This window comes from Haliotis rubra, unplaced genomic scaffold (assembly GCF_003918875.1).
Source record: "Haliotis rubra isolate DU_JTF1 unplaced genomic scaffold, ASM391887v1 Scf87, whole genome shotgun sequence".
Taxonomy (NCBI): Eukaryota; Metazoa; Mollusca; class Gastropoda; order Lepetellida; family Haliotidae; genus Haliotis; species Haliotis rubra.
Genome location: NW_025767601.1, coordinates 2,427,963 through 2,454,603, shown reverse-complemented (window position 1 = coordinate 2,454,603; position 26,641 = coordinate 2,427,963). Strand labels below are relative to the sequence as shown.

General features: G+C 38.2%; 1 protein-coding gene across 1 annotated transcript; it reads left to right on the top strand.

Annotated features, from left to right (window-relative positions):
• Window positions 1-288: 288 nt before the first annotated feature.
• Window positions 289-15,809, top strand: LOC124263189. The gene is made up of 3 exons (XM_046697763.1): window positions 289-522; window positions 10,751-10,958; window positions 15,790-15,809. Exons 1-3 carry the CDS (start codon window positions 310-312, stop codon window positions 15,807-15,809), a joined length of 441 nt encoding a protein of 146 aa, XP_046553719.1. The 5' UTR covers window positions 289-309.
• The last annotated feature ends 10,832 nt before the right edge of the window (window positions 15,810-26,641 follow it).

The window sequence follows — 26,641 nt, the reverse complement described above, 5'->3', positions numbered from 1 at the left end:
CTCTGACGTTCTTAGTCATTATCCATATACTGTAGTACATATCAGCAACGTTTACCTTGGCGTCGCCTTTCCCGGAGATGTGTGGACTGTGAAACATCTGAAGAATGATGATAATTTTATGGATATACAACTTCTTTATTCTGTGAAAGGCGACGTTTCGACATAGATTCTAATGTCGTGATGTTTGCTCATCAAAGAAGTAATGAAACATCTGGTTAAACGTTCATTTTTATTTCTTTATAAACTTACGGCGTCCGGTTTAATGACATTTCAATGGTTTACAGCTCTCTCGGTTCCTGTAATTCAACCATGTCTAAGCGATTCGTGTACATGCGTGTAGTGGCATTCACAACAGTGGTGTTGGTGTGTACAATGACATACACGGAGGTGAACCATGTAGGACAGAACACACGTTTCCCACTGACATTAAACCTTGGAAGACTGTTCAAGGAAGAAGTTTATGTGCCACAATTTCCCTGCATCGGAGCCATACATGGTGAAGACGAGGATCTCTTTTGCTTGGTAAGATTTCGATTCCTCATACCAGTTAAACTTCCAAACAAATGTAGACTACATAACGGCTGATTGAAACAAATGGCAGGCAATGGCATCGTAACTTTTGTGTTTCAGTATTGTTTTATTATAAAGTCTGTGTGTAGAGACTGGTTCAATAGATTAGTAAAACACCATCAGGATGCCCAGTTCGTTTGTATATATGTGGGGCTGTAACATTGCATCGAACTATCGATGGATTGCAATTGTTGAGCAATTAATCAATGGTGGAAACGAACAACTATCGTTGCATCGATACTATGTGTGACTATCGATAGCTTAGTCATTGATGGTTATTTTTATCATTAAATATATATGCTGTTTTGTATTTCTTTTAATTGTTTGACGTGCAGCTTCATTGAGTTTATGTTTTAACTGTTTACTTGATCTGGGTTTCAAAATTCTTGTCAGTCATTAAAAGAGACTGAAACTGCTTCAAGTTGTTTTTAGTTCATATAAACTAACATTCATTTGGGAAATGACTTCAAATGAGACAATTCAAGGAGAAAACAAACTATTGCAATAGTATTGCAATAGTTGGTCGCAATAGACTGTCGCTATCGCAATAGTTATTTCCTCATCAGTAGTCACACCTGTTACACATAGCTGTATATATTTTAGTTAAACGTAACGTCCATAGATAGATAGATAGATAGATAGATAGGTAAGAAAGATATTATTCGTATCCTGTATGAAACAGAAATATACATGGTAATGTACTTAGTTCAAATAATGCTCAAGACTTAAATAATTGTGTTTGTGTATACAGTTTTAAAGCGTGCATGTTCATAAGACTGGTACATTTTACAACTTTCAAATCAATTATGTTTCTTTAAATCAGTCAGATTTGTATAAGTGGATTTAATAACATACAATGTTGAAAATGTGCATGTGTGGAAACTTCAGAAAATGACATGACATTAGAAATTGTAATTCTTTTTCAATACTTCTGTAATAAACTTGTTTAAGGCATTGTGGACAAATTCTGTCCAGAAGATGGGTTGGGGGCTTGTTAAAACGTCCAGTGTCTATGACAAGGGGTACAAATCCACATCTAAACAAGGCTAAAGGTCGACGGTGGTCCTCATATTTTACTTTTAAAACATACCATTCAGGCACAGTTTGCATCTTATGTTGACTTTTAGGTATAAACTTATTGCCATTTACATTATTTCGATCATACCACAATTCTCCCGTCCATTTTTATTATCATCATCGGTAACAATCTCTCTATCTTTTTAAATTTATTTATTTCATTTTGGGAAGAGTTTAAAATGTCAGTAAGGTTATTATTAAGCTCACTTTACAGTTCCATTTCTGATGTATCCAGAGCTCATTTCTGAAAGTCGCATAAGTGTAAACCAAATGTCTCGTACAACGTATTCATACTGATGGTGATAAGCCTCATACGTTACAACCTGTCTGCAAGCCTTGTTTTCGATACGGTCCTTTCCTTTCCCCTTGACAAGTTGGCATGTCGTTAAGAACGTGATATCTTTACCATATTCCATTTGGGTTATCTTAGAGAACATTGTAGTAAAGTATGTTGTCCTTAACTTTTGTGTGTGTACACCTGAGAAAATACTTCACTTTGGTTGAAGAAGGGATCGTCATCTCCGGTAACGAACGCTAATTTAAGTTTACTGTAAATTCCACAGATAAAAGATATGTCTGGCAGATTTAGATATAGATTTATTTAGTTTCAGAGATTCTGTTATTCCTTAGGTGTGCCAGTTACTGCAGAATCATCATCTGTTTGAAGTACGGGGCTGGTTGCCTAGCCAAGTAGGGCGTGCTTGTGAGTTCCGACAGATTTAGATGCTTCTCATGGATACAATATGAGAAACCCATTTTCAGTGAGCTTTGCTTGATTTACTGCTTTAATACTGCCAACAGCGTCATAAGACAACATTCGTTCACCTAATTCATAGACCTATAAAACAAAACATTTTTCTTAATGATTTCTTAACACTTTGCATCTTGCTGTGTTGCATGTTTTGTTTGGAGATATTCAATGCACGTGCAATGACGCGCAAAACGTGATATGTCATACCACAACATTGTTGAAATCATGTTTAACTGATAATATGTCACACTCTCTCCTTTCAATTTGGACTCAATATTGTCATGTCACGCAGTAAATTGCCAGAGGCTACAAAGTGGTAAATTATTGGCCTGAGAAATGCCGGAATGTCCATCAGACAAATTGGACATCAAGTTGGGCGCAATCCTCCCATCATTTCAAGACCCATAAACAAACACAGGGGGACCAATGACGTTAAATATCTTCCAAGGTCCGGAAGATCCCGTTAGGCAACAATAATAGAGGATAGAGCAGTTTGGAGACTTGTTTGGCACCGTTCATGGGACTCAAGCACATCGTTAAGGCAACAGTGGTTATCAGAGAGAGCCATTTCCTGCAGGACCGTCAGAAATCAGGCAGCGGCATACAGTGTCAGAAGACCCATCAAGCGTATAAAACTGTCACCAGCTCACAAAGCAGCACAATGTGCGTGTTGTAATCAGCGTGTTTACTGGAAAATGACATCATGGGGGAGGGTTCATTTGAGTCGTTTCTTAGTGGATGGTCGAACACGTGTCGACCCGTGAAGATCCGGGATAGAATGAACCTTCAGTAACCCATGCTTTTCGGAAGAGGCGACTAACGGGATCGGGTGGTCGGGCTCGCTGACTTGGTTCCCACAAGTCACCGCTGAGACCATCCGATGGTCAGCTATGAGCCCAGATGTCAATCCCATTGAGCATCTGTTGAACATTTTAGGTCGTCGTGTTCGACAGACAGACTCGCCTGTCCAGACTCTCAATCAACTGACTGCTGCTTTGCATGAAGAAAGGAACATGATTCATCAGAACCAAATCCAGAGATTCATCCAAGGAATAAAGAGGCGCATTGAATCAGTTGTTAGTGTACAGGCAGGTTACACAAGATACAGATGGAATTGGACTTGCAAGCCATAATTCTTCCATGCCTCGAACAAGATACATGGTACGGAAGCGATCTGAACACAAGTAAGATATCGTTCGAGGCTTCCACAACGCTCGCTTCGCACTCACAAACATAACCCATTTAGCACGGGGTTATAGCTAAAACGGCACCACAGCAGAACGGCACCAAAATCGTTTGGCGAAAACGGCACCGTATTGGCGTAAACGGCTACTGATTTCTGAGCTAAAAGGGCACAATATATAAAACACAGTAAGATGTTGACTTTTATGTTTTAGTTCGTTTCATTATAACATTAGCAAGCTTATATCAACATATATAAAACACAGTATGATGTTGACTTTTATGTTTTATTTCATGTCATAACATTAGCAAGATTATAACACGTGATATAGCTGGAATATTGCTAAAAGCGGCGTAAAACCATAATCACTCACTCACCCATTGCATTAAAATAACAAGATTATAAAGACGATAACGAAAGCACCGTCAACATAACACATAACACATGTTCACACGTCAAAGTCCATATTTGGCCGGATGCTTATATATCCCAAGAATGTCTTTTCATGAATTGCAGCAATTCACTAAACGATTGGTCCGTGGATAATCGCACATCTTGACAGTAGTTGTGACAGAGACAGGTCACCATCCTTGAACAAACTCCAAAGTTCAAACACCTCATCCTGCCTAGCTGTTGATGATCTGCGGATGTACGCCTTCAGCCTTCCTTCTTGTATAAGCCTTGTCTGGATAGGAGGCTGGCCTCATGATGGAGCTCTGGCATGAGCCTGTAGAGCCCCAGTGACTGTTCTCCCGCCTTGTTATTAATTCGCCTGTGCCAGCCTGAAAAGAAGAATACATATTTTTACGTAACATTATGAAAATTGAAACCTGACAATGCAAAAATAGTATAATATTCAGTAATAATTTATTTAAGTTATTAATCTTTATTTTATTAAGAAATGAATACCTTCAACACAGTTGTTCGTCCTGACTGCGATGTTGAAGACTGACCAGGTGCGGGGGGTGAATATAGAATGGGAGATCCACTGACTCTCAAAATAGTCCATCAGCTGTCGCAGCTTGCCATGAGTTGGAACCCGATCCGAAATCTTGTGGAATAACCTGGTGACATCAGCGGCCGGAAGAAATAGCAGAGACATCAACTTTCTCATGAACTTGTGAATGTCATCGTCCTCCATGTAAGCTACCTGAAATAGTACATACACATATGAATTTATATGACATAATATAATAAATTAAATAAATGAATTAATTATATAATATCAAAATAACTCGCAATGATTGATTGATTCAAAGTATTGAACGTACCTGTAGGCCCAGCTCTTGACATTTTCGCCAAACTGCTTGAGTCAGGTGGAACAGGCATCCACGGACACGGACGTCAGGCAAAGTCTTCTTCAGGGCCTTCCAGGCAGCCTGCTCGAAGTCAAGGATGACAGTCTTGACTTGCGGTTGTTTGGGGAGAGCCTCTAGTAGCCGCTTGACTACCTTCACATAGTCCGATGTCCTTCGCCTGGGCATAATCACAAAGACGAGAGGCACAAGCTTAAAGTCCCTCCCGGCACGCACAAAAGCATGAACAGTAAGTAGTTGATGGAACGGCTTTTTAATAATCTTAAAGGTACCGTCCATGAACCACTGCCTACTCGTACTTAAGTGCTGTAATTGCCGGTCAGTGGCAAACACTAGATGCCTCTCGCCTTTGTTTCCTACGTCACACCGAAAGAAATCATCCGGCAGGAAGTTTTTATCTAACTGAAAGTAGAAAACAGAACCATTACAAATGTATTACACAATAGTGTTTATTTGAAATATATTAAAATATACTTAAATAATTACTACACTGGATTTTACACAACCAGATCACAAACCTCAAAGTCCAAGGACCTAGGTTCCTTCGGCCGAAGGAGCTCCCTCGTATGGTTTGCCATCCGTACTAGGGTAGCTTGGTTTTGTCGTCCACCAGGCTTGTCAGGGTTGATATGTTTCTGTTGAGCTTCCTCAACGATGCTGGCGCCTGACATGTAGATGTTACCCACAGCATTTTCCTTCACCTGCAGAATATATAACAATTACACAATTACACAGGTCGATTAATACACTACTCAATTACAGGCCGATTAACACACTGCCCAATTAAAGGCCAATTAACAATCTACTAAATTATTGTGACTGTCAATTATTAAACAAACACGATAAATACCTCCACACTCACTTGGATTGCTGTCAACTGGCCTGGTTGGGGTGTATGGCAATGGCGGTGTTTCTCCTCTTCAAATGAAGCCCCAGAAACTGAATAACAGATGCAGGACACGTGGTCGTCTTGTTCCTGACACTGCAGCGCCAGTACGTTCGAGCAGTTGTTGATTTCTGTAACAATTTATTATTATACACCGTGATGACATTCAACTCATTTATATATTATGTATTTATTTATACATTATTTCTTATACTGCCGGGCCCTGTGGAAATCTGTGCATGTTGACACCATAGGCCGACGGGTTAGGAGCAGTTGACGACAACGCATGTCTTCGTTGATGTCGAGAAATCATAAAAATGATTACTTTATATACAACTAACTGAAAAGCCTTCCTCACATGACGTCACTGCAGTGCTCTGGCGACAGATTTACGTAACCTGTCTGTGGTTTCGTTGGCGGGTGAGAGTGAAGCAAGCGACCTTTTTGCAACTTTTAATCGTTCGGTATTAATTAACTACAAGTTTTTAAAGAATCTTTTATATGTAATGGTTAAAAGAGACAAAAAAAGAAGTTTATTTGTTCTTTAAGTCTGTGCAAGATATAGTTTTGCATGAACTAACCAGATTATGCCATGGCAATGTTGGCTATATTTCTCCTGAATTCTTTCATTCCACAGCAAAGTTATATGGTATGGAAATCTTTGAGACATTTTATGCACCAGTTAATTAAAGCTGCTAAGTCTGAAAAAAAGGGTGTTGGGGAATGAATTTCCATATGTATAGCAAAACAGAACTATTTAAGTATATATCACATACCGACGTTACAGATTACAAGTGTCCTGTTTTCGTATTGTTTGAAATATTCCAGTTAAACTTTGTTTAGTGTATGTTGAGTACAGTGGACAATTGCGCAGAAACTTAGTTACTTATGTGTCTGTCGTACAACTGAGGTTGGAACCGGTCAGTTCCGTGGTGACAGACAGTGTAAGTTATAGATACATATATACGTTATCAGTCTCATTTCATCCCTGTGCTCTTTTGGGGATACAGTGGTCGTAAACAGGTGGTTCCGCATGGACGCTAATTCTATCCGAAATTGTGCATTTCTGTCTCAATTGGTGGGCTAACAGTCAAAAGATCTACATTGGTATTCCACTGAGCAATGTAATGGAGGTCAGAGTGAGAGGTTAAAGTCCCACAACGAAACTATGCGATTTAGGTTAGGATTAGGATATGCAACGGAGTAGTTTACTGTAGGAGGCCGTACGAGGCGATGACAACTGACATGCATCGTGACGTCACTTACATTGTGACGTAATGTAAAATAATTCGATTACGAGGGGGCACACTAGAATGGCGCAGTGACGGGATAACGTCATTCAATTGTTACGTCATCAAAAAACTATACCTTTATTGTCTCATAATGTATTTTTTTTTCGATTGTTCTAACATCTAGGCATCTTAGAAATAACTATTCTGTGCTGTGGCGTGTTGTGCTGTGCTGTGCCATGCTGTGCTGAGCTGTGCAGCAATGCTCTTGTTGAGGAATTCTACATATTAACAAAACGCTACCCAAACACATTGATTCTGTGCAAACTCGAACGTTTAGATTTAGGTGGTAGAATAGGTAGGTAGGTAGGTAGGTAGGTAGGTAGGTATAGGATGTTCTCCTGTTGCATGCTGACCAACTTGCCACATGTCACACACCACTAACTGGATAAAGATAAAATATTTTACAAATCATTTGGTGGCATTCGTTTTCGATAAAGATATAACCGTTAAAGGTGTCTTGAGGTTTATGGAAATGTTGGTCATAGGCCATGTTGATAATGAAATTGATACTTCTGTTCAGAGTCTATCATTTGGTTTTTCAGCCATACTGTTTGAAATACTAACAGACACAAGTTGCATTTCCACTTGTTGTAAATTCTAAACTCTGGCAGTGAAAGATAAAGTAGAAAGTGCTGTAAAATCACTCAAAACAAGAACGTCAGTTTGACCATATGAATTGATACCAGAATTCTTCATTTTCAGAGTGGATGTTCTTATATATACACAGCGGTGGGGTAGCCTAGTGAATAAAGCGTTGATGTTTTATGCTCCTTATACGGTTATCTCCGGGACAGAAGGTTTCACTTGTATAAAAGTCAGCACATTAACATTGAATCGAGTTGTAGATTCTCAGGTAGGACCCTATCAGCTCGTCTTTACTACTTAATCCCTCGTGTATGCTGGCTTCATGACTGGTGCAATTTGCTCTTCTTACTCCCAGCCCATCCTGTTACATACCAAGTGTTTGCCAATTACATGTTGTTGTTAATATCATAACATAATATGCATATATGCTTCTGATCACTTGGTCGTAGTCACTTTTAGCCTGATAACGGTGCAAGAATCTATTTCGAAAGGTCGTTCTATGCAATGAACAAGAAGTTATCCATAAAGATGTAGGCTTCATTATTAACCAATGTTATCATTAAAGTTGTAAGCTTCAATATAAACAAGGAGCTGTTATCCATAAAGTTGTATGCTACATTATTAACAAGAGGTTGTTATCATTAAAGTTGTAAGCTTCAATATAAATAAGGAGATGTTACCCATAAAGTTGTATGCTACATTATTAACAAGAGGTTGTTATCATTAAAGTTGTAAGCTTCAATATAAACAAGGAGCTGTTATCCATAAAGTTGTATGGTACATTATTAATAAGAAGTTGTTATCCAGAAAGTTGTACTTTTATGATAAACAAGAAGTTGTTATCCATATAATTGTATGCTTCATTATAACAAGGAGCTGTTATCCATAGAGTTGTATGCTTCATTATAAACAAGGAGCTATTATCCATAAAGTTGTATGCTTCATTATAAACAAGGAGCTGTTATCCATAAAGTTGTATGCTACATTATAAACAAGGAGCTATTATCCATAAAGTTGTATGCTTCATTATAAACAAGGAGCTATTATCCATAAAGTTGTATGCTGCATTATTAATAAAAAGTTGCTATCCAGAAAAATGTACTTTTATGATAAACAAGAAGTTGTTATCCATATAATTGTATGCTTCATTATAACAAGGAGCTGTTATCAATAGAGTTGTATGCTTAATTATAAACAAGGAGCTGTTATCCATAAAGTTGTATGCTTCATTATAAACAAGGAGCTATTATCCATAAAGTTGTATGCTTCATTATAAACAAGGAGCTATTATCCATAAAGTTGTATGCTTCATTATAAACAAGGAGCTATTATCCATAAAGTTGTATGCTTCATTATAACAAGACGTTGGTGTCCATAAAGTTGTAACCTTAGGAACTTCCATCAGATAGCTGTAGCTGCAGCTGACATATTGTCTCTGTTGTTAAATCCATTAACATGTATAACCGATATGTCTATGTTTTGAATTAATTTCAAAGATGTCTTGTTAATATGATATGGGGGTAGTATCAATTACGTTAATTTCAAATTGACACCATGCTGTATTGACTGCCGCTGTCCTCAATTTACATCAGTTCTGAGTTGTTGAATACGGACTCAATGTGAAACAAATGGGTTAGTTTTCTTACCATACAAGGTCTGAAAAGTTAGTATAAAAATAGCCTTAGATGCATTTATCTGATGGATCGGAATGAAGTTTAGTAACCTGTTGTAATGGCTGTTTTATGCGTTGGAGATAATGACACAGCTCATCAGCCACACAGTGTTTAAAATTTAAAATGCACCTGGACACAAAACCTTGATGATGAATGGTGTCAAGTTCTTGAATATACGCGTTATACCATATATAAAACAACCATAGTCAAGTTGAGATGTATTTAATGTTCTGTTGATATAGAGCCGTGTTTGTCCCCACCCCATTTAGCATTTGAAACTACCTTTCGTATATCAAGAGTTTTTAAGAATTTAAATTAAACATTATATGTATGAGGAATACAACACATTTTATTGTCACAGACCGTTCTATTGGAGGTTCCATAGGACTAACATTGGATCGTGTTGTAGTTTGTGTTTATTACAAAAGTGAATGTATACATGTTCGAATAATTTAAATCCGTTTTCTAGTGACCACTTGTGTATTTTGCTAACACAACGTCGTAATTGTCTTTCAATAGTGGTCATCTTAATTCTTGTTTTGAGAAAATAACTTGCTTTCTTATGAAACTTTATCAAATGTATTCAATACAACTTATGGGTGAAACCCGTGAAGATCCGGGTTAGAATTGATTTTCAGTAACCCATGCTTGTCGTAAAAGACGGTTAACGGGATCGGGTGGTCAGGCTCGCTGACTTGGCTGACACAATCATGTCATCGTATCCAAATTGGGTAGATCGATGCTTATGCTATGATTCCTGGCTTGTCTGGTCCAGATCCGATCATTACAGACCGCCGCCATATAGCTGGAATATTGCCGAGTGCGGCGTAAATCTAAACTCACTTACTAATGCTTGACATTGACTTCTCAAGAGCAGATTTAGCTGCGGAATCTGCTTTTGAGTTTCCCAAGATACCAACGTGATTTGGTAGCCAACAAAAAGGGATGTCCATGCCAGCCACGGGCACATTTACATGGCATTTCAGTGATGGTCAGTATTGCGATTGTTAATCGCCTGCAAACTATCTGACTATAGCTGACTTGGCTGACACAATCATGTCATCGTATCCCAATTGGGTAGATCGATGCTCATGTTGTTGATCACCGGCTTGTCTGGTCCAGATCCGATCATTACAGACCGCCGCCATATAGCTGGAATATTGCCGAGTGCGGCGTAAAACTAAACTCACTCACTCACTTATGGGTAATCTGTTTTGAGTGCGGTCCGTTTCATCTGTACACTGCTACTATGAAACAATGAAATATTGGCTCAAAATAACGAGAATACCAGAAAACAGATCTGTTAGAAAGATTTTTTATCGTGCTTTATAGAAATGATGAAAAGGCACGAGTCATTCGTCGTCACTTACACGGTTTAGAAACAAGATGTTTGTTGACAATATATGTTTCCTTTCAGAACAGGCCATCACTGCTCTCAGACTACAAGAACCCGTGCTGGAAGGACCGGAACAATACTATCCAATGCCTCCCGTATTTCCATCTCATTGGATCCGATAAATGCGGATCTACTGATCTGTTCAACAGAATTACTCATCACCCGGATGTACAGACGTGTACATGTACTCTTGGGAAGGAGTCCAGCTACTGGAGCTGGCGTCGCTATGGTAACGCTTCGTTTTTTCTCTTGTCAAAAACAATTGCAATATACTATATTAGGGCTCCCATCCACCAAGGTATTCCTCATGAAAAGATACAATTTATGAAAATGGTTAAACAGATAGTGTCGCCACAGGGTTAATATCAACCATATACGTGGTGTCGTTGATGCGAGTGAGTGAGTCACATCGGCAATATTTCAGCCATATCGTGACTACAAACAAGTTATAATTTTGCAATGAATAAAGGTAAATTGTAAAAACCTGTCAGCAAAAGACAGTAAAACAACTAGTATATCACACATTTCAATCTAAAACTAGTAATTAACACTAAAATACTTTAACTTTAGTTTAAATTTAACGTCACGTCGGCAATATTTCAGCCAGATCGTGACAAGAATGTGAATAATAGATAAAGTCGTAATAAATAAAGTTAAATTATAAAACCCTGTCAACGAAAGACAGAAAACTACCTAGAGGATCACAGATATAGATATAAAACTAGTGTGAAAAACTAAAAACTTTTAACTATAGAAGACAACACAATATATGTATTGCCAACAACTGAAGTTAGATCACCATGCCAGGGACCATGGGGACTTACAGTACTCTTGCTACCTGCACGGACCCTAGCTGGATTTACACCATCCCTTCAGCCATTAGCAATTTAAATAAATCTAGCCATAGATTACAATAACACATATACTACGATTAAGCATAGTAGTAGGTTTAAATTTGCTGTGAATGCATTGGGACTTATGTATCGTTGATGCGATGAACTGTTTCTATTGGACGATGATCGTCTGTCTTTACATAAAACTGTTTCTATTGGACGATGATCGTCTGTCTTTACATAAAACTGTTTCTATTGGACGATGAACGTCTGTCTTCATAAGAAACTGATTCTATTGGACGATGAACGTCTGTCTCTATATGAAACTGATTCTTTTGGACGATGAACGTCTGTCTTTACATAAAACTGATTCTTTTGGACGATAAACGTCTGTCTTTATATGAAACTGATTCTTTTGGACGATGAACGTCTGTCTTTATATGAAACTGATTCTTTTGGACGATGAACGTCTGTCTTTACATAAAACTGATTCTATTGGACGATGAACGTCTGTCTTTATATGAAACTGATTCTATTGGACGATGAACGTCTGTCTTTATATGAAACTGATTCTATTGGACGGTGAACGTCTGTCTTCATACGAAACTGATTCTATTGGACGATGAACGTCTGTCTTTATATGAAACTGATTCTTTTGGACGATGAACGTCTGTCTTTACATAAAACTGATTCTATTGGACGATGAACGTCTGTCTTTATATGAAACTGATTCTTTTGGACGATGAACGTCTGTCTTTACATAAAACTGATTCTATTGGACGATGATCATCTGTCTTTATATGAAACTGATTCTATTGGACGATGAACGTCTGTCTTTATATGAAACTGATTCTATTGGACGATGAACGTCTGTCTTTATATGAAACTGATTCTTTTGGACGATGATCGTCTGCCTTTACATAAAACTGATTCTATTGGACGATGAACGTCTGTCTTCATAAGAAACTGATTCTATCGGACGATGAACGTCTGTCTTAATATGAAACCAAGGGGCAAATGAGTTTGTTATTTCATGTAATTTAAGATCACAAGATATATTGTTAAATCCTATAATATCTAAGTATCTATCATTGATTGCGCTTCGAGATACTAATCTATGGCTGGGTAAATCAGCTTAAAAATAAAAAGGTTCAAGTAAGTGAGTGAGTGAGTTTAAAGTTAACGTCACGTCGGCAATATTGCAGCCAGATCGTGACAAGAATGTGAATAATAAATAAAGTCGTAATAAATAAAGTCAAATTATAACACCCTGTCAACGAAAGACAGAAAACTACCTAGAGGATCACAGATATAGATATAAAACTAGTGTGAAAAACTAAAAACTTTTAACCATAGAAGACAATACAATATAAAAAACAGGCTATATATTGCCAGCAACTGAAGGTAGATCACCATACTAGGGACCATGGGGACTTACAGTACCTTTGCTACCTGCATGGACCCTAGCTGGATTTACACCATCCCTTCAGCCGTTAGCAATTGGTTTAAGTAAGGATTCTAAGATGCTTCGGTGAAAGATCAAAGGCGCCGACAGTACTTTATCAGACGATAATGTGCGCTTTTTGCATTACGTCACAATGTATTGGCGTCACTGTGCCATTCTAGTCTGCCCCCTCGTAATCGAACACTTTTGCATTTCGTCACAATGTAACCGACGTCACGATGCATGTCAGTTGGCATCGCCACAGCCTCCTGCAGTAAACTACTCCGTTGCATCCCGTTTCTTGGTTTGCAGTTGCTTCACGCAGCTAACATCACTGGTGGAAACGTTACGTTTATGTTTTCCTACGTTTAAAAAACTGTCTCAATTCGACTCACAAGTTTTCAGCGGCACGGTAACGTTCGCAATGTTTACATTCCCCACAATGCAATCGTGGAATGTCGCTTGACAACTCAGCTTCATCTGGATGTACTGATCTAAACTTACGTTGGTCGTAGAAATGCGACGTTCATATTGCCCCATATGGTTTACGTTAATCACAGATGTAATTAAAATAATTTAGAGAAGATATTTAATCAGAAAGTAAACCGTCATCAAACTGTTTATCATTTCTTTTTTCTGGTAACGTTCGTCCTAACGTAGGGGGACAGACACATCAATAGAATAGGCCAGTTAGCCCTGTGCGAGGATATTAAATTTAGATCACCGACACCGTCGTTTGTTTTCTGCCTTAGATTAATCATAATTATCCTTAGAAAGTATTAAATGTGGCATCTTAGAAAAGAACTACAGTTCGCTCTACCACCATGTATAGTGTAATAAAGCACACTTTTGCCCTGAACTATTATAGTTAAAGCACGAGGACGCTTGCGTCCTCGTGCTCTAACGTGATAATAGTTCAGGGCGAAAGTGTGCTTTAATTAAATGATGACGATAATATGACCCCTGCTTGTTTTAAATGTAAATGTGTGCCGACAAAAAGCAGGTTCTATTTTCTAACAAGATGACTAATATAATCTCCAATTATGATTGTTATTTATTCATTTCTTAGAGTCTTAGATAACATTTATATTTGAAAAAGATAAGATCATGTATAATTACTCTCTGTCAAGTATTAAGTAAGCGCCTGTACAGTTGACCATTTTACATAGTATTGATAAAATGCGATATTTGCAACTGACTGTAAATGAAACAGATGATGAAATAAACAGAGAGGAATGGGTTTCTGACTAAATGACTGAAAACCATGTATACATGTTCCATTTACTCGTAGGACGATTAATACGACTAAATGACTTTCAAGAAATCATGGTTACATGTTCAATTTACTCGTAAGACGATTAATGCGGCTGTGTCAACCATATTTTGCCCCTGTCACTTGCTGTATATTTTTAGTCGAAATTACAATTACTACGGTTATAACAAACTACAATCAGAGGTCCATTTGAGATCGTTATAACCTGAGTTTACTGAATTGCCAACTTTAGATATTTGCAGTTAGAAGTCATAGGTATGAGAATATATACTGGAACATAGGGTTTCTCCTACTCTTCGCGATCATTTTATGATTTAAAGTAATGTTTGGTATGTTGACTAAAGTGGTCCATAGTAGTCAGCATAATGAGGACAAATGTGAAGATAAACTGCCATGAGTGAGTAAGTGAGTTTTGTTTTACGCCGAAATCAGCAATATTCCCGCTATATGGCGCCGGTCTGTAAATAATCGAGTCTGGACCTGACAACTGGGAACCGAGTCAATCAAGTCAGCGAGCCTGACCACCCGATCCCGTTAGTCGCCTCTTACGACAAGCATGGGTTACTGAATATCAATATTCTAACCCGGACCTTCACGGGTCACACTGCCATGAAATGCATGTTAAGTGAAATCAGTTATTAGCTCTTTGTGATAATTCTTGTAAGGTTTCCATGAAATGTTTATTTCCTCAAACTAATTTAACCTGTATCCATAACCATGTGTTCGATTTGCTCGCTAGTTTGGTGTTTTATTGCAGACAGCAGTTTGAGTCGCATAAATTTGGAGACGCATTAGGCTCATAATCTGCTAATGTAGGATGCGATCAGACATACCTTCTCTTATAGAACCTTACGTAAGTGTTTACGATCAATACGAAACTTGTGAGGCGACTAATGGGATCGGGTGGTCAGGCTCGCTGTCTTGGTTGACCCATATGTCATCGTACCCCAATTGCGTAGATCGATGCTCATGATGTTGATCACTGGATTGTCTGTTCCAGACTTTTTCAAACAGCTGAATTATTGCTGAGTGCGGCGTTAAACAACAGGCAAACAAACAATACGAAACTATTTACATGTATGAGCAAAGTACAGACAGATTTCCTGGAACAGTGATGGAATAGTGCTTCAAATCATCCTTGTTTGAACATTGAGTAAGAGGCTGAGTTTGGAGAGAGTGGCTGAGTTGGTTTAACGCCGCTTTGAATAGTATTTCAGTTATTGCATGGCGTGCCGATGTGTGAGGAGGCCCGAAGTGATGAATCTCTCACACATATATCACGTGGTGGAACCCAAGAGACTGGATTCGAACTGAAGAGCATAGGTTTCTGGCGTGTACGACTGGGCCATCCATGCTCCCAGTTGTGACAGTGGGATTTGGCCAAGTTATAATTTGTTTAAAAATACAGTTCAGATTTGACCTTTGAACAATTATAATACAGCTGCATGGTATTGGATAAATCACGATAATGTCTGCATAATATGTGTATTGTTTCCAATATGTTTTCCAGGTTTCTCTCATAAAGAATGACAGATCGTCATCAAACGTTTTCTGACTACATCGACGTGTTCAGAGAGGCATCTGTTAAAATAAAAGCTCATACAGTCAATGGCTTTCACTCTGAAATTGTAGGTGAGTTATCAAATAGAACATATTGACTATTGGCTTATGACTAGTTGCTGGATGCTTAAAACTAAAAGGGCGGTGGGGTAGTCTAATGGTTAAAGCGTTACCTAACATGATGCTTACCATGATACCTACATTATACTGCACGATATCTACATGATACCGACATGATACCTAACATGATACATGGGCAGTGGGGTAGCCTAGTGGTCGTCACGCCGAAGACCCGGGTTCGAATCCCCACATGGGTACAATGTGTGAAGCCCATTTCTGGTGTCCCCCGCCGTGATGTTGCTGGAATATTGCTAAAAGCGTCGTAAAACCAAACTCAGTCAGTCAGTCAGTTAAAAGTAAAAATCCCTTTTTGTTTTTGTTCTTATAAGTGTGTTGATAATCGTAAGAGAAGCACGGCTAGTCTTCTGTCCTTTGGTAAAGCACGAAAATATAGCTGACAGACCAATGATCATAATCGGAGTGATTTGGGGTTTGGCAGAACAAAGGGAAGCAATCTACACTGAAGTTCAGAGGACATATTATAAGATAGGGTAATTGATATACAATTTAAAAGAACATGGATTACTGAAGCCAAGATGTCAATGAAGTAAAGGAATAACTATTTCAAAATTCCACGCCTCCTTGTTTGAACTGTTATATATGAGCCACCTGTCCCACTTTGGCAAGATCTCTAGTTCTTAGAGAGTTTCAATTATTGGCTTACATTTATAATTACATTTTGTTCACTAGGGGACGGAACACCGATGGACTTCTGGGATTTCCGCGGATGGACGAGAATCCCTCAGAACAGAGGGCTTAAAGAACCTTTAGTTCTTACTCCACATTTAATGCGCCATGTGTATAAACATATGAAATTCCTACTAATCTTCAGGAATCCGATAGACAGGTATATTGTCAATGTTGGTGACAGCATTACGGATGTTTATGAAGGGACATTTAACTATAATCTGACGATACCTTTGGTTGTAAATTGAGGTAAATCTTGTGTAAAATTGTGTTGCAATAGCTTGAGAAGTACCTCTCTCTTACTCCTCCTTTGAAGAATTTTGTGACAAACTAAGACACATACACGGTGTTCTATATTCTACCATGACTTCAGTAAATACTGGATTGTGGTTGGTTAATCAAAGTCATTCAGAGGTATATAATCACGTTTTATACCTCTGATTTTCAAACATGGTATGTATTTTTTTATAATCTTAATAACGCTCTAAATGTTTTATTTAAGCTATTATAATTTCATTATATTCCTATGATTTTCCAACACAGTACGTTTATCTCCTTATTCAACAGATTGATATTGAGTCATTGACAAGTGCAATGCATATTGATAGTTCGAATAATCCTAACAAATCAAATATAATAAGAACTTCATTAATCTAGACAAAATCTGCATAAAGTGTGGATGCTGAGTGACTTTAAATATACCAATACATTCCCAGCCTCATATGTCGGGATTAACGGTCTGGACAATCCGGATTTAACTGTAAATTGGCATTGTTATTTTCTAATTATACTCGGTCTATCTGACTTTAAAACTAACTGGATATCCAGAGTCTGATGTTTCCGGATAAAAGATGGGTCCACACAATCCTGGTTCACTGTATTTTGTTTTTCAGGTTATATTCGGACTACTTTTTCATGGATTATGGACATTCGCCTGAATCATTCCACGACCATGTTATCCTTTCCATCAGAATGATGGAGAACTGCATCCGGACAATTCTTTGAGAACATGCATGTTCAGTTGGAAGATGTACCATCAACTGCCGGTATTTAATTTCTTGAACTTTCTTTTATAACACCTGTGTGTGAGTTGCATATAACAGCGCTGTGAACAATATTCCAATGACATCAGGGTGCGTCTGTTTAACGTGGGAGGAAACCCCGAAGTAATGTGTGTCTCAAGTTTACCACCGCGTGTAACCCACGAGTATAAATGTTCACATGCCTAGAAACATAATCCGTGCCACCATTGAGTCCACAACCCACCCATTCTCAAATTATACCCGTAAGAGCCTCTCTATCCGCATGTGTTGCCAAGTCATCTGAGACTCCACTAATGGCTGTGCAAAGGTAGTATATATATTTAATGAGAATGTTAAATTCCTGTGTTCGAACGCTAGATTCGCCTATATAATATTTCCATGTTCTCCAGTCCCAGTAACTTAATACACAGAAAAAACGTAAATCATCAGGTCCTTAAATCTTAGGTATAATTTATAATAACACGATTATTAGAACCGAATATCATGATTACATCCACATCCTCTCGTTACCAGTAAGTATTGTAACTTGGCACTAGCATTTTAGTTCTCTCGTCATGTAATAGAAGGGGTATGAGTGGCCCAGACACCGGAAGCACCGTAGTTCGCCATCAGGCACGCCAGAAGCTTAGCATATTGTGGTCTGGCATCCTCAATGGTTTCTAGGTTTGTCAACTCGGTGTCTATGCTCGGTAGTATCACCATAGTGGTAAATGTCTGAGAACCGCATCAATTCTGCACTCCCAAATTGAGCTTTCACGAATGTGTATAACTTGAAAATGTTCGGCGTTAAACGGAGGTTACCTACACACTCACTTTCAAGCGGGAAGCGGGGTTTAGGCACAGCCGTCTATGACACGGCAATCCTGTACACAACTATAAAAGTCGGCTCCATCCAGAGTCACCTTGATGTTTTATCTTGTCCGCCAGCACGATATGGTGTACGTTCTCGTTGGTTGAACCCAGTTGCAAACACCCGCGATCTCTGTCTCTTTTTATCTGATAATTTGAAATACTACCGAAAGCGGCCCGATTCATTTATTATTTCCCGATTCATTTATATTTGTCATCCATCTTTCAGACCCGACTCCATATTGGCTGTTACTCGGTGTTTCTCGAAGAATGGCTTGCTGTCTTTCCGCGAGAGGACTTCCTCATCTTGAAGACAGAGGACTACAACATAGATGCACTGGGGACTCTCCGAGACGTCTTCAACTTTTAGTACTACGTATGTGGCATGATACCTAGCATGATACCTACATGATACCTACATAATACCTAACATGATACCTACATGGTACCTAACATTATGCTTACCATGATACCTACATTATACTGCACGATATCTACATGATACCGACATGATACCTAACATGATACATGGGCGGTGGGGTGGCCGAAGACCCGGGTTCGATTTCCCACATGGGTACAATGTGTGAAGCCCATTTCTGGTGTCCCTCGCCGAGATATTGCTGGAATATTGCTAGAAGCGGCGTAAAACTCATCACTCACCTAACATGATACCTAACATGATACCTACATGACATGTAACATGGTGCGAACATAATACTGCATGGTACCTACATGATACCTAACATGATACCTAAATGAAACCTACATAATACCTACATATACCAAACATGATACCTACATGATACCAAACATGATACCTACATGATACCAAACATGATACCTACATAATACAAACATGATACCTACATGATACCAAATATGATACCTACATAATACCTACATATACCAAACATAGTACCTACATAATACCTACATGATACCAAACATGATACCTAACATGATACCAAACATGATACCAAACATGATACCTAACATGATACCAAACATGATACCTACATGATACCAAACATGATACCTAACATGATACCAAACATGATACCTACATGATACCAAACATGATACCTAACATGATACCAAACATGATACCTAACATGATACCTACATGATACCTACATGATACCTAACATGATACCAAACATGATACCTAACATGATACCAAACATGATACCTAACATGATACCTAACATGATACCAAACATGATACCTACATGATACCAAACATGATACCTAACATGATACCAAACATGATACCTACATGATACCAAACATGATACCTAACATGATACCAAACATGATACCTAACATGATACCTAACATGATACAAACATGATACCAAACATGATACCTAACATGATACCTACATGATACCAAACATGATACCTAACATGATACCTACATGATACCAAACATGATACCTAACATGATACCAAACATGATACCTAACATGATACCAAACATGATACCTACATGATACCTATATAATACCTACATGATACCTAATATGATACCTACATGATACCTAACATAATGCCTACATGATGCCTACATAATATCTAACATGATACCTACATGATACCTAAGGCTCGAGGATGGTTCAGTTGTCTAAGGCGCCACAATTCTCTGTGCAGAGTTGATGTCCTTGGCACACACCAGAAACGTGTGATCGGTGGTTCGAATCCCGGTTCATTATGTCTGTAGGTTTGTCAGCACCATCACCCGGGTCATGAGTTACACCAACGTGAAACACTCCAGGCTTGTCTCTGACAATACGCTGACACGCTTGGAACTGGGCTACTGTTCACAGCTTCGTTAAACCCAAGCCACTCACCAGCTACGTGATACATGTACAAATATAACTATTGACCAACTCAAATTAAAACTCGGATATGTATAAATAATCACAATGAATGTATTTTCAGCTCCACAGAATGAAACGGCTATGGACAATCTCACAGAACTGAAAAGACGATACGAAACCAAGTCTAAGAAACGTGCTCCGGCAATGAAGAATATTACAAGAACAATACTCCATGAATTTTACGCTGAATATAATAAAGAACTCGCTTTTATACTACAAGATGACAGATTCCTATGGTAGACATGACGGTGACAAGTGGCATAACCTTCTCTTATGTGTATTACTTAAAACTCGTGTAAATAAATTTCATTAAAATGTTGATAATTTATTTGGAGCATTTTGTGCAGTGTTGATGTCACGGATACTTGTGTTGTACTCCGACGGCATGGGTGCTGCTTGGTATCAACCATTTGCTTTAGTGTGCTAAATACTTACATGATACTTATTTGTTTTCTCGTGAAGTCCAAGTAACTTAATACACCTTTTTGGTATTTGTGGACACAGAAAAACCGTTAATCATCAGGCACTTAAATCTTATCACAGTTTATCATTACATCCACATCCTCTTGTTACCAGTTATCAGTAAGTATTGTAACTTGGTACTGACATTTTAGTTCCCTCGTCATGTGATTGAGTGGCCATGAATGGCAGACACCGGAACCACCGCAATTCGACATCAGGCACGCCAGAAACTTAACATTGTGGTCTGACATCCTCAATGGTTTCTAGGTTTGTCAACTTGTTAGTCTCACCACACTGGTAACGTCTGAGGCCTGCATCAATTTGTCCCTCCCACATTGAGGTATCCCTACAGACACAAATTTGTATAACTTGAAAACGGCATTAAACAAATATATTAATGTTAGAAGAGGTTTGTTTTAAATTCAAATTAATCTTAAAATTAAACATTTTACAATGGTCAATAAGTTTCACAGTTTGCCAGTTGGTAAACTGTTAGCCACTACTATGACCATGACTGATCGCTCCGTGGTGTAGTGGTTAGAGCGTCCGCCCGGAGTGCGGAAGGTCGCGGGTTCGATCCCCGACCGCGTCATACCAAAAGACGTTAAAATATGGTACTTGTTGGTCCCTGCCTGGCGCTCGGCATTACTGGGTACAACAAGGACTGGTCGGCTCGGAGTCAGTATAATGTGTCTGAGTGGGGTATTCATGCTTCACTGCGGCATGGTATCTCAGTGGGCTAGCACTATAAAACCAGCTTAAGTCTGGGCTAGTACAAGCAGCCGCACATACACATACACACACATGCACTTCGTCATATGAGCGAAATATTCTCAAGCACGACGTTAAACCCAATTCCACCACCACCACCACCATGACTGATCGTACTCGAAAATGAAACGTCCTGGGGTGTGCGTATTTTAACTGTGTCCTTTGCACTCTTGTAATGGCAAATTCATGATATAATACCTAACGAGTTCAGATTTGGACTGATCAATGGAAACGCAAGTTTTAAAAATGTGTTCATAGCAGTCATCTAAACTGTATCTATGTCAACAGGTAAATGCTGAAGTGAATACTAGAATAAATTTTCCCTTGTTGGCCCGTCTCGTGTTTTTCTACCGCACTGAAAGGGTGAATGAAAATATTAGTGACTCGCTATTATAAATTATACGAGCATAAATGCAAATTGTAAATCTTATTAAAAATATAATTGGAATACAACAGCAATATTTAAAAAATTGCCCTCTCTGGTACTCTCACATTTATATAGAAGGAGTGAGTGGGTATGGATTTACCCCGCTTTTAGCAATGTTCCAGCAATATAACGGCGGGGGACACCACAAATGGTGAGAGAGAGAGACACACACAGAGAGAGAGATAGAGAGATATAGATAGAGAGAGAGAGAAAGAGAAAGAGTGAGAGAGAGAGAGAGAGAGAGAGAGAGAGAGAGAGAGAGAGAGAGAGGAAGAAAGATAGAGAGAGAGAGAGAGAGAGAGTGAGAGAGAGAGAGAGAGTGAGAGCCCAGTTCACATATATACAGTACTGACTAAAAGTTCATTCCCCATACACGCTTGTGCAACACGTGACGCAACCCGGGTGAGTAGCGTTGGTCACTCAGATAGACAGATATTTTATTTAAGGCTCACCTCATGTAAAAGTACAGATATATACACACATATATATAAAATGAGCCACCCTTTAAGGGTTATGAGAGACTATTAAATAGAAGTGACATAATATGATAAAAGTAACAATATGAAATTAGCCGTATAAAAGATGTTTTCTTCTTTGTTGAAGTATATAAAAGCAGGTTTTGGCTGTAAAATAAACATGTTCTTTAAATAGTAAAATCATTTTTTCATTATGACATAAATCTAGGAAGTTGGGATAGCTGAAACACATATGGCCATATAAACTTCCACGTAAATCATCGTACAGCGGACATTCCAACAGTACATGGCGTTCATCCTCAATCTTATCACTGCATTGAAAACACACCCTTTCATTTACATTCATGTTTGAATATCTGCTTGTTCCAACTTTAGAGGTGCAGTACCGGATCTAAACTTGGAAAGGGCAGATCGATAGGAGCGCGCATTTGCATACTTACATAGATTTCGCAACCATACACATGACAGATAACCTACTCTTTTGATATCTATAGATAGCCATAAGGGCTTTATTGGCTTGAGAAGCAAGAGTAGTGTGAGCTTTAGTCCAAACTAGCCTAGGAGTGAACACAATACCCAAGTACCTGTAGTATGAGACAACTTTTAAAAGTATTTGATGCTATGGTTAAACCTATTCTTTGTTACGGTTCAGAAATTTGGGGTGTTACCCATTGTAAAATCATTGAACAAATCCAGATAAAGACATGTAAATATTTCTTAAAAGTTGGTAAAAATACATGCAACAATATGGTTCTTGGTGAATGTGGCAGATTCCCTCTTCAACTAACTTATATGTCAAGGGCAGTTAAATATTGGTGTAGACTTTTAACTCTTCCAAGTTGTAGATTACCTCATCAGTTTTATTTAATGCTTAAGTCTTTGGATGAATCTGGACGGACGACATGGGCATCTCATATCAAGAATATTTTATTTAGATTTGGCTTTGGCTTTGCTTGGATTTCACAGGATATTGGAGATATTGATGGTTTCATTTCTGTTTTAAGCAAAGATTGTCTGATAATCTTTCACAAGATTGGTACTCATCCCTACATAGTACAACCAAGTGTTCTAATTATATTCTTTCAAGTCCCTCCTGAATGTTGAAACTTATCTCAGTTTAGGTATTGCCCCATATTTAAGAAATTGTTTAACAAAATTTAGATGCGGTAAATTTAAACTTAGTTCTGAGACCGGTAGATATAACAATGTCCCTTATTATTCAAGATTCTGTCATTTTTGCTACAAAAATAATCTTAATTTAATTGAAGATGAAATACATGTTTTACTTTATTGTAAAGCCTACTTAGATATAAGGAATAAGTTTCTGGGTAAATATTTGAAACATTCTATTTCACAACACAGTTTTATAAACATAATGACTTCAAAAAACATAAATGTTATAAATAATTTGTGCCTATTTTTATATAATGTTGGGAAAATAAGAGATTCTGATGTTTTTATGTAAAACCAGGGAAAATCTACAACATTATATAGTCTCCCTGGTAAAACGCATGTACCTTTTTATTATATTTATGAATGTATTTTGGGCCAGTGGCCTATTACTGAATAAATGTCTGTCTGTCTGTCTGTCTGTCTGTCTGCAACCATACACACTTTTAAACATTCTATACGTCCGCAACTTATTGCTACCCACTCTGCCTTCTTGTTTATACAATGCTTCATACCACTCAGACATATACTTTTCCATACAGGTAATCTGTACCCGCTCACATACATTCTTCACACTCACACCCTCTTCCATATTCAGGCCCCATTCTTTAAGTTTGGCTTTCACACGTTTTTTTACACGTCCACCCGCGCACTCATCCGACCATATAAATACATATTTATTTAATCTACATTGCATTTTGTTAAAGCGGCAGTATTGCCTAATAATCCACTGTCTGACAAAAGGAGGAATCCAGCCCATGTCTCCATTAACTGCAACATTTGGAGCGTATTTACCCATCCCTAAAAAACCCCTCAAACCACGATGGTGGACGGCATTTACACATGAAATATCTCGATGACCCCAAAAAGGAAGCCCCATTACTCAGAACCAACCAGACCATCGTATCGTCAGTTTTGTATCAGTAGAGTACTGCATACCCCCGACTGCCTTATATTTGCAAATAAGAAGTCCTAATGCTCTACTAGCAGACTTAGCCGCTGCCTTCGCCATAGCGTTATAATCTAAATGATCAGTGAGCAATAGGCCCAAATAATTATAACAATCCACAACATCTAAAAAGGAACTCCCAACATTAAAAACAGCTCACGTTCTGTTGACACTTACGTTCCTAAAATGTACAATTTTAGATTTTCATTATTTATACAAATGCCATTATCTATACACCAGACATTTAAAACCTCTAATAGACTGTTCAGATCATCTGTAGAATCTGCAAGTAAAACTAAATCATCAGCATACGCTAAAGCTGCAATCACGATGTCCTTGACATGAATACCAATCCCCACTTCTCCAAGTTTATCAAGTAGATCATCAATGAAACAGTTAAACAGAATTGGAGAAAGTAAACAACCTTGCTTCAGGCCCCGATTTACACCAAACCACGGGTTGGTTGGTTGGTTTTATAGTTTTAGGGCGACGTGGGCCAATAAGAGGCCTATTTGCGCCCAACACATTGACTTGATTTAATAAACAATCATACGTAATTTCATTGCCAAAAGGAATCGTTTAGCTAAGATAAAAGAAACGACAACACTATTAATTTGGATAGATGTATACATATATGGAATAACCTCTGCTTCGTGTTACGGATTAAAAACCTTAAGTAATCACTTCCATTTCTGAAACATGAAATACTCATTCAATAAAAAAGCAGTAGGTTCAGATGACAGAGTGTTAAAATGATTTAAAACCACAGAACTAAATCTGTCTAAGCCATTCGAGAGCCTGTCTAGATTACATCATATTTTCCAGATGACGAGACAAAATCTAAAACTGCCCGTTGCACAGACCCATACATGATATTGGGGCCCAAAACTGTTTCTAATGAGAATACATCATCAACCTCAAGTACAGCACTTCTGAGATTTTTGTCTTATGTTGTTATGCCCAGGGCATGTAATTAGATAATGTTCGATGTTTTCAGGCGTCTCCAAATTGCAATGGCCACATTTAGAAGAGACCGTCTTATCTATAATACTCCTGTAGGCATTTAGCCCACAGTGTCCAAGTCTTAGACGTGAAAGAATAACCTCATCACGCCTTTTACGACGACGAATTTTATGACCAGATTTTAGTGATGGTCTAAGTTTGTACATATGTCGGCCGGTAGTACCTGTATCCCACAACTGTTGCCAACTCCTTGTAACAGATTTCGATAAAACATTTTCATAATCTTTAGGGATTGGTTGAAATTTAAATAAATCAACTTCAGGAAACTGTAACCCGGATTTGGCCAAATTATCTGCAATCTCATTCCCATGTATTCCAACATGTGCTGGGACCCACACAATGTCGCATGCAATGTACTTCATGTTTAAAGATGTATCCAACTTTAATATCTCATGCACAATGTCATCTCTAGATCCATTTGCACCAGCTTCTATAGCTTTGATTGCTGCCATAGAATCTGTAAAGATAATTGCTTCATGGTCATGTTCATCTACCCATCTCAATGCTTGCAAAATGGACAAAAGTTCAGCTGCAAAACAGAAAGATAATCAGGGAATCTGAACACCTTAGCGATCGATAAATTGGGTATCCAAAAAGCCCCAGCAGTACGATTATTGGATGGTTCTTTCGATGCATCAGTGTATATATGTGTGAAATTAGAATAATTTTCAGACAGAAAGTCTTGAGTTATCACTTTTATTATGTTTTGGTCCATTCTCTTATTCACGATTAAATTGAGTTCAGAATTCAATCCAGGCTTCAGCAGAACCCACGGAGGTGTGACAGGCGGAGCAGAAGGATCAACTGGGTTACAGTTGTAAATACCATGTTGATCAGCTAATCTCTGAATATTCAAGCCAAAGGGTAATTTGCCATGAGTCCAGTCACACATGACATATTCCACACAGTCATTAACAATCTCAGTGACTGCATGGTGTTTGTTCTT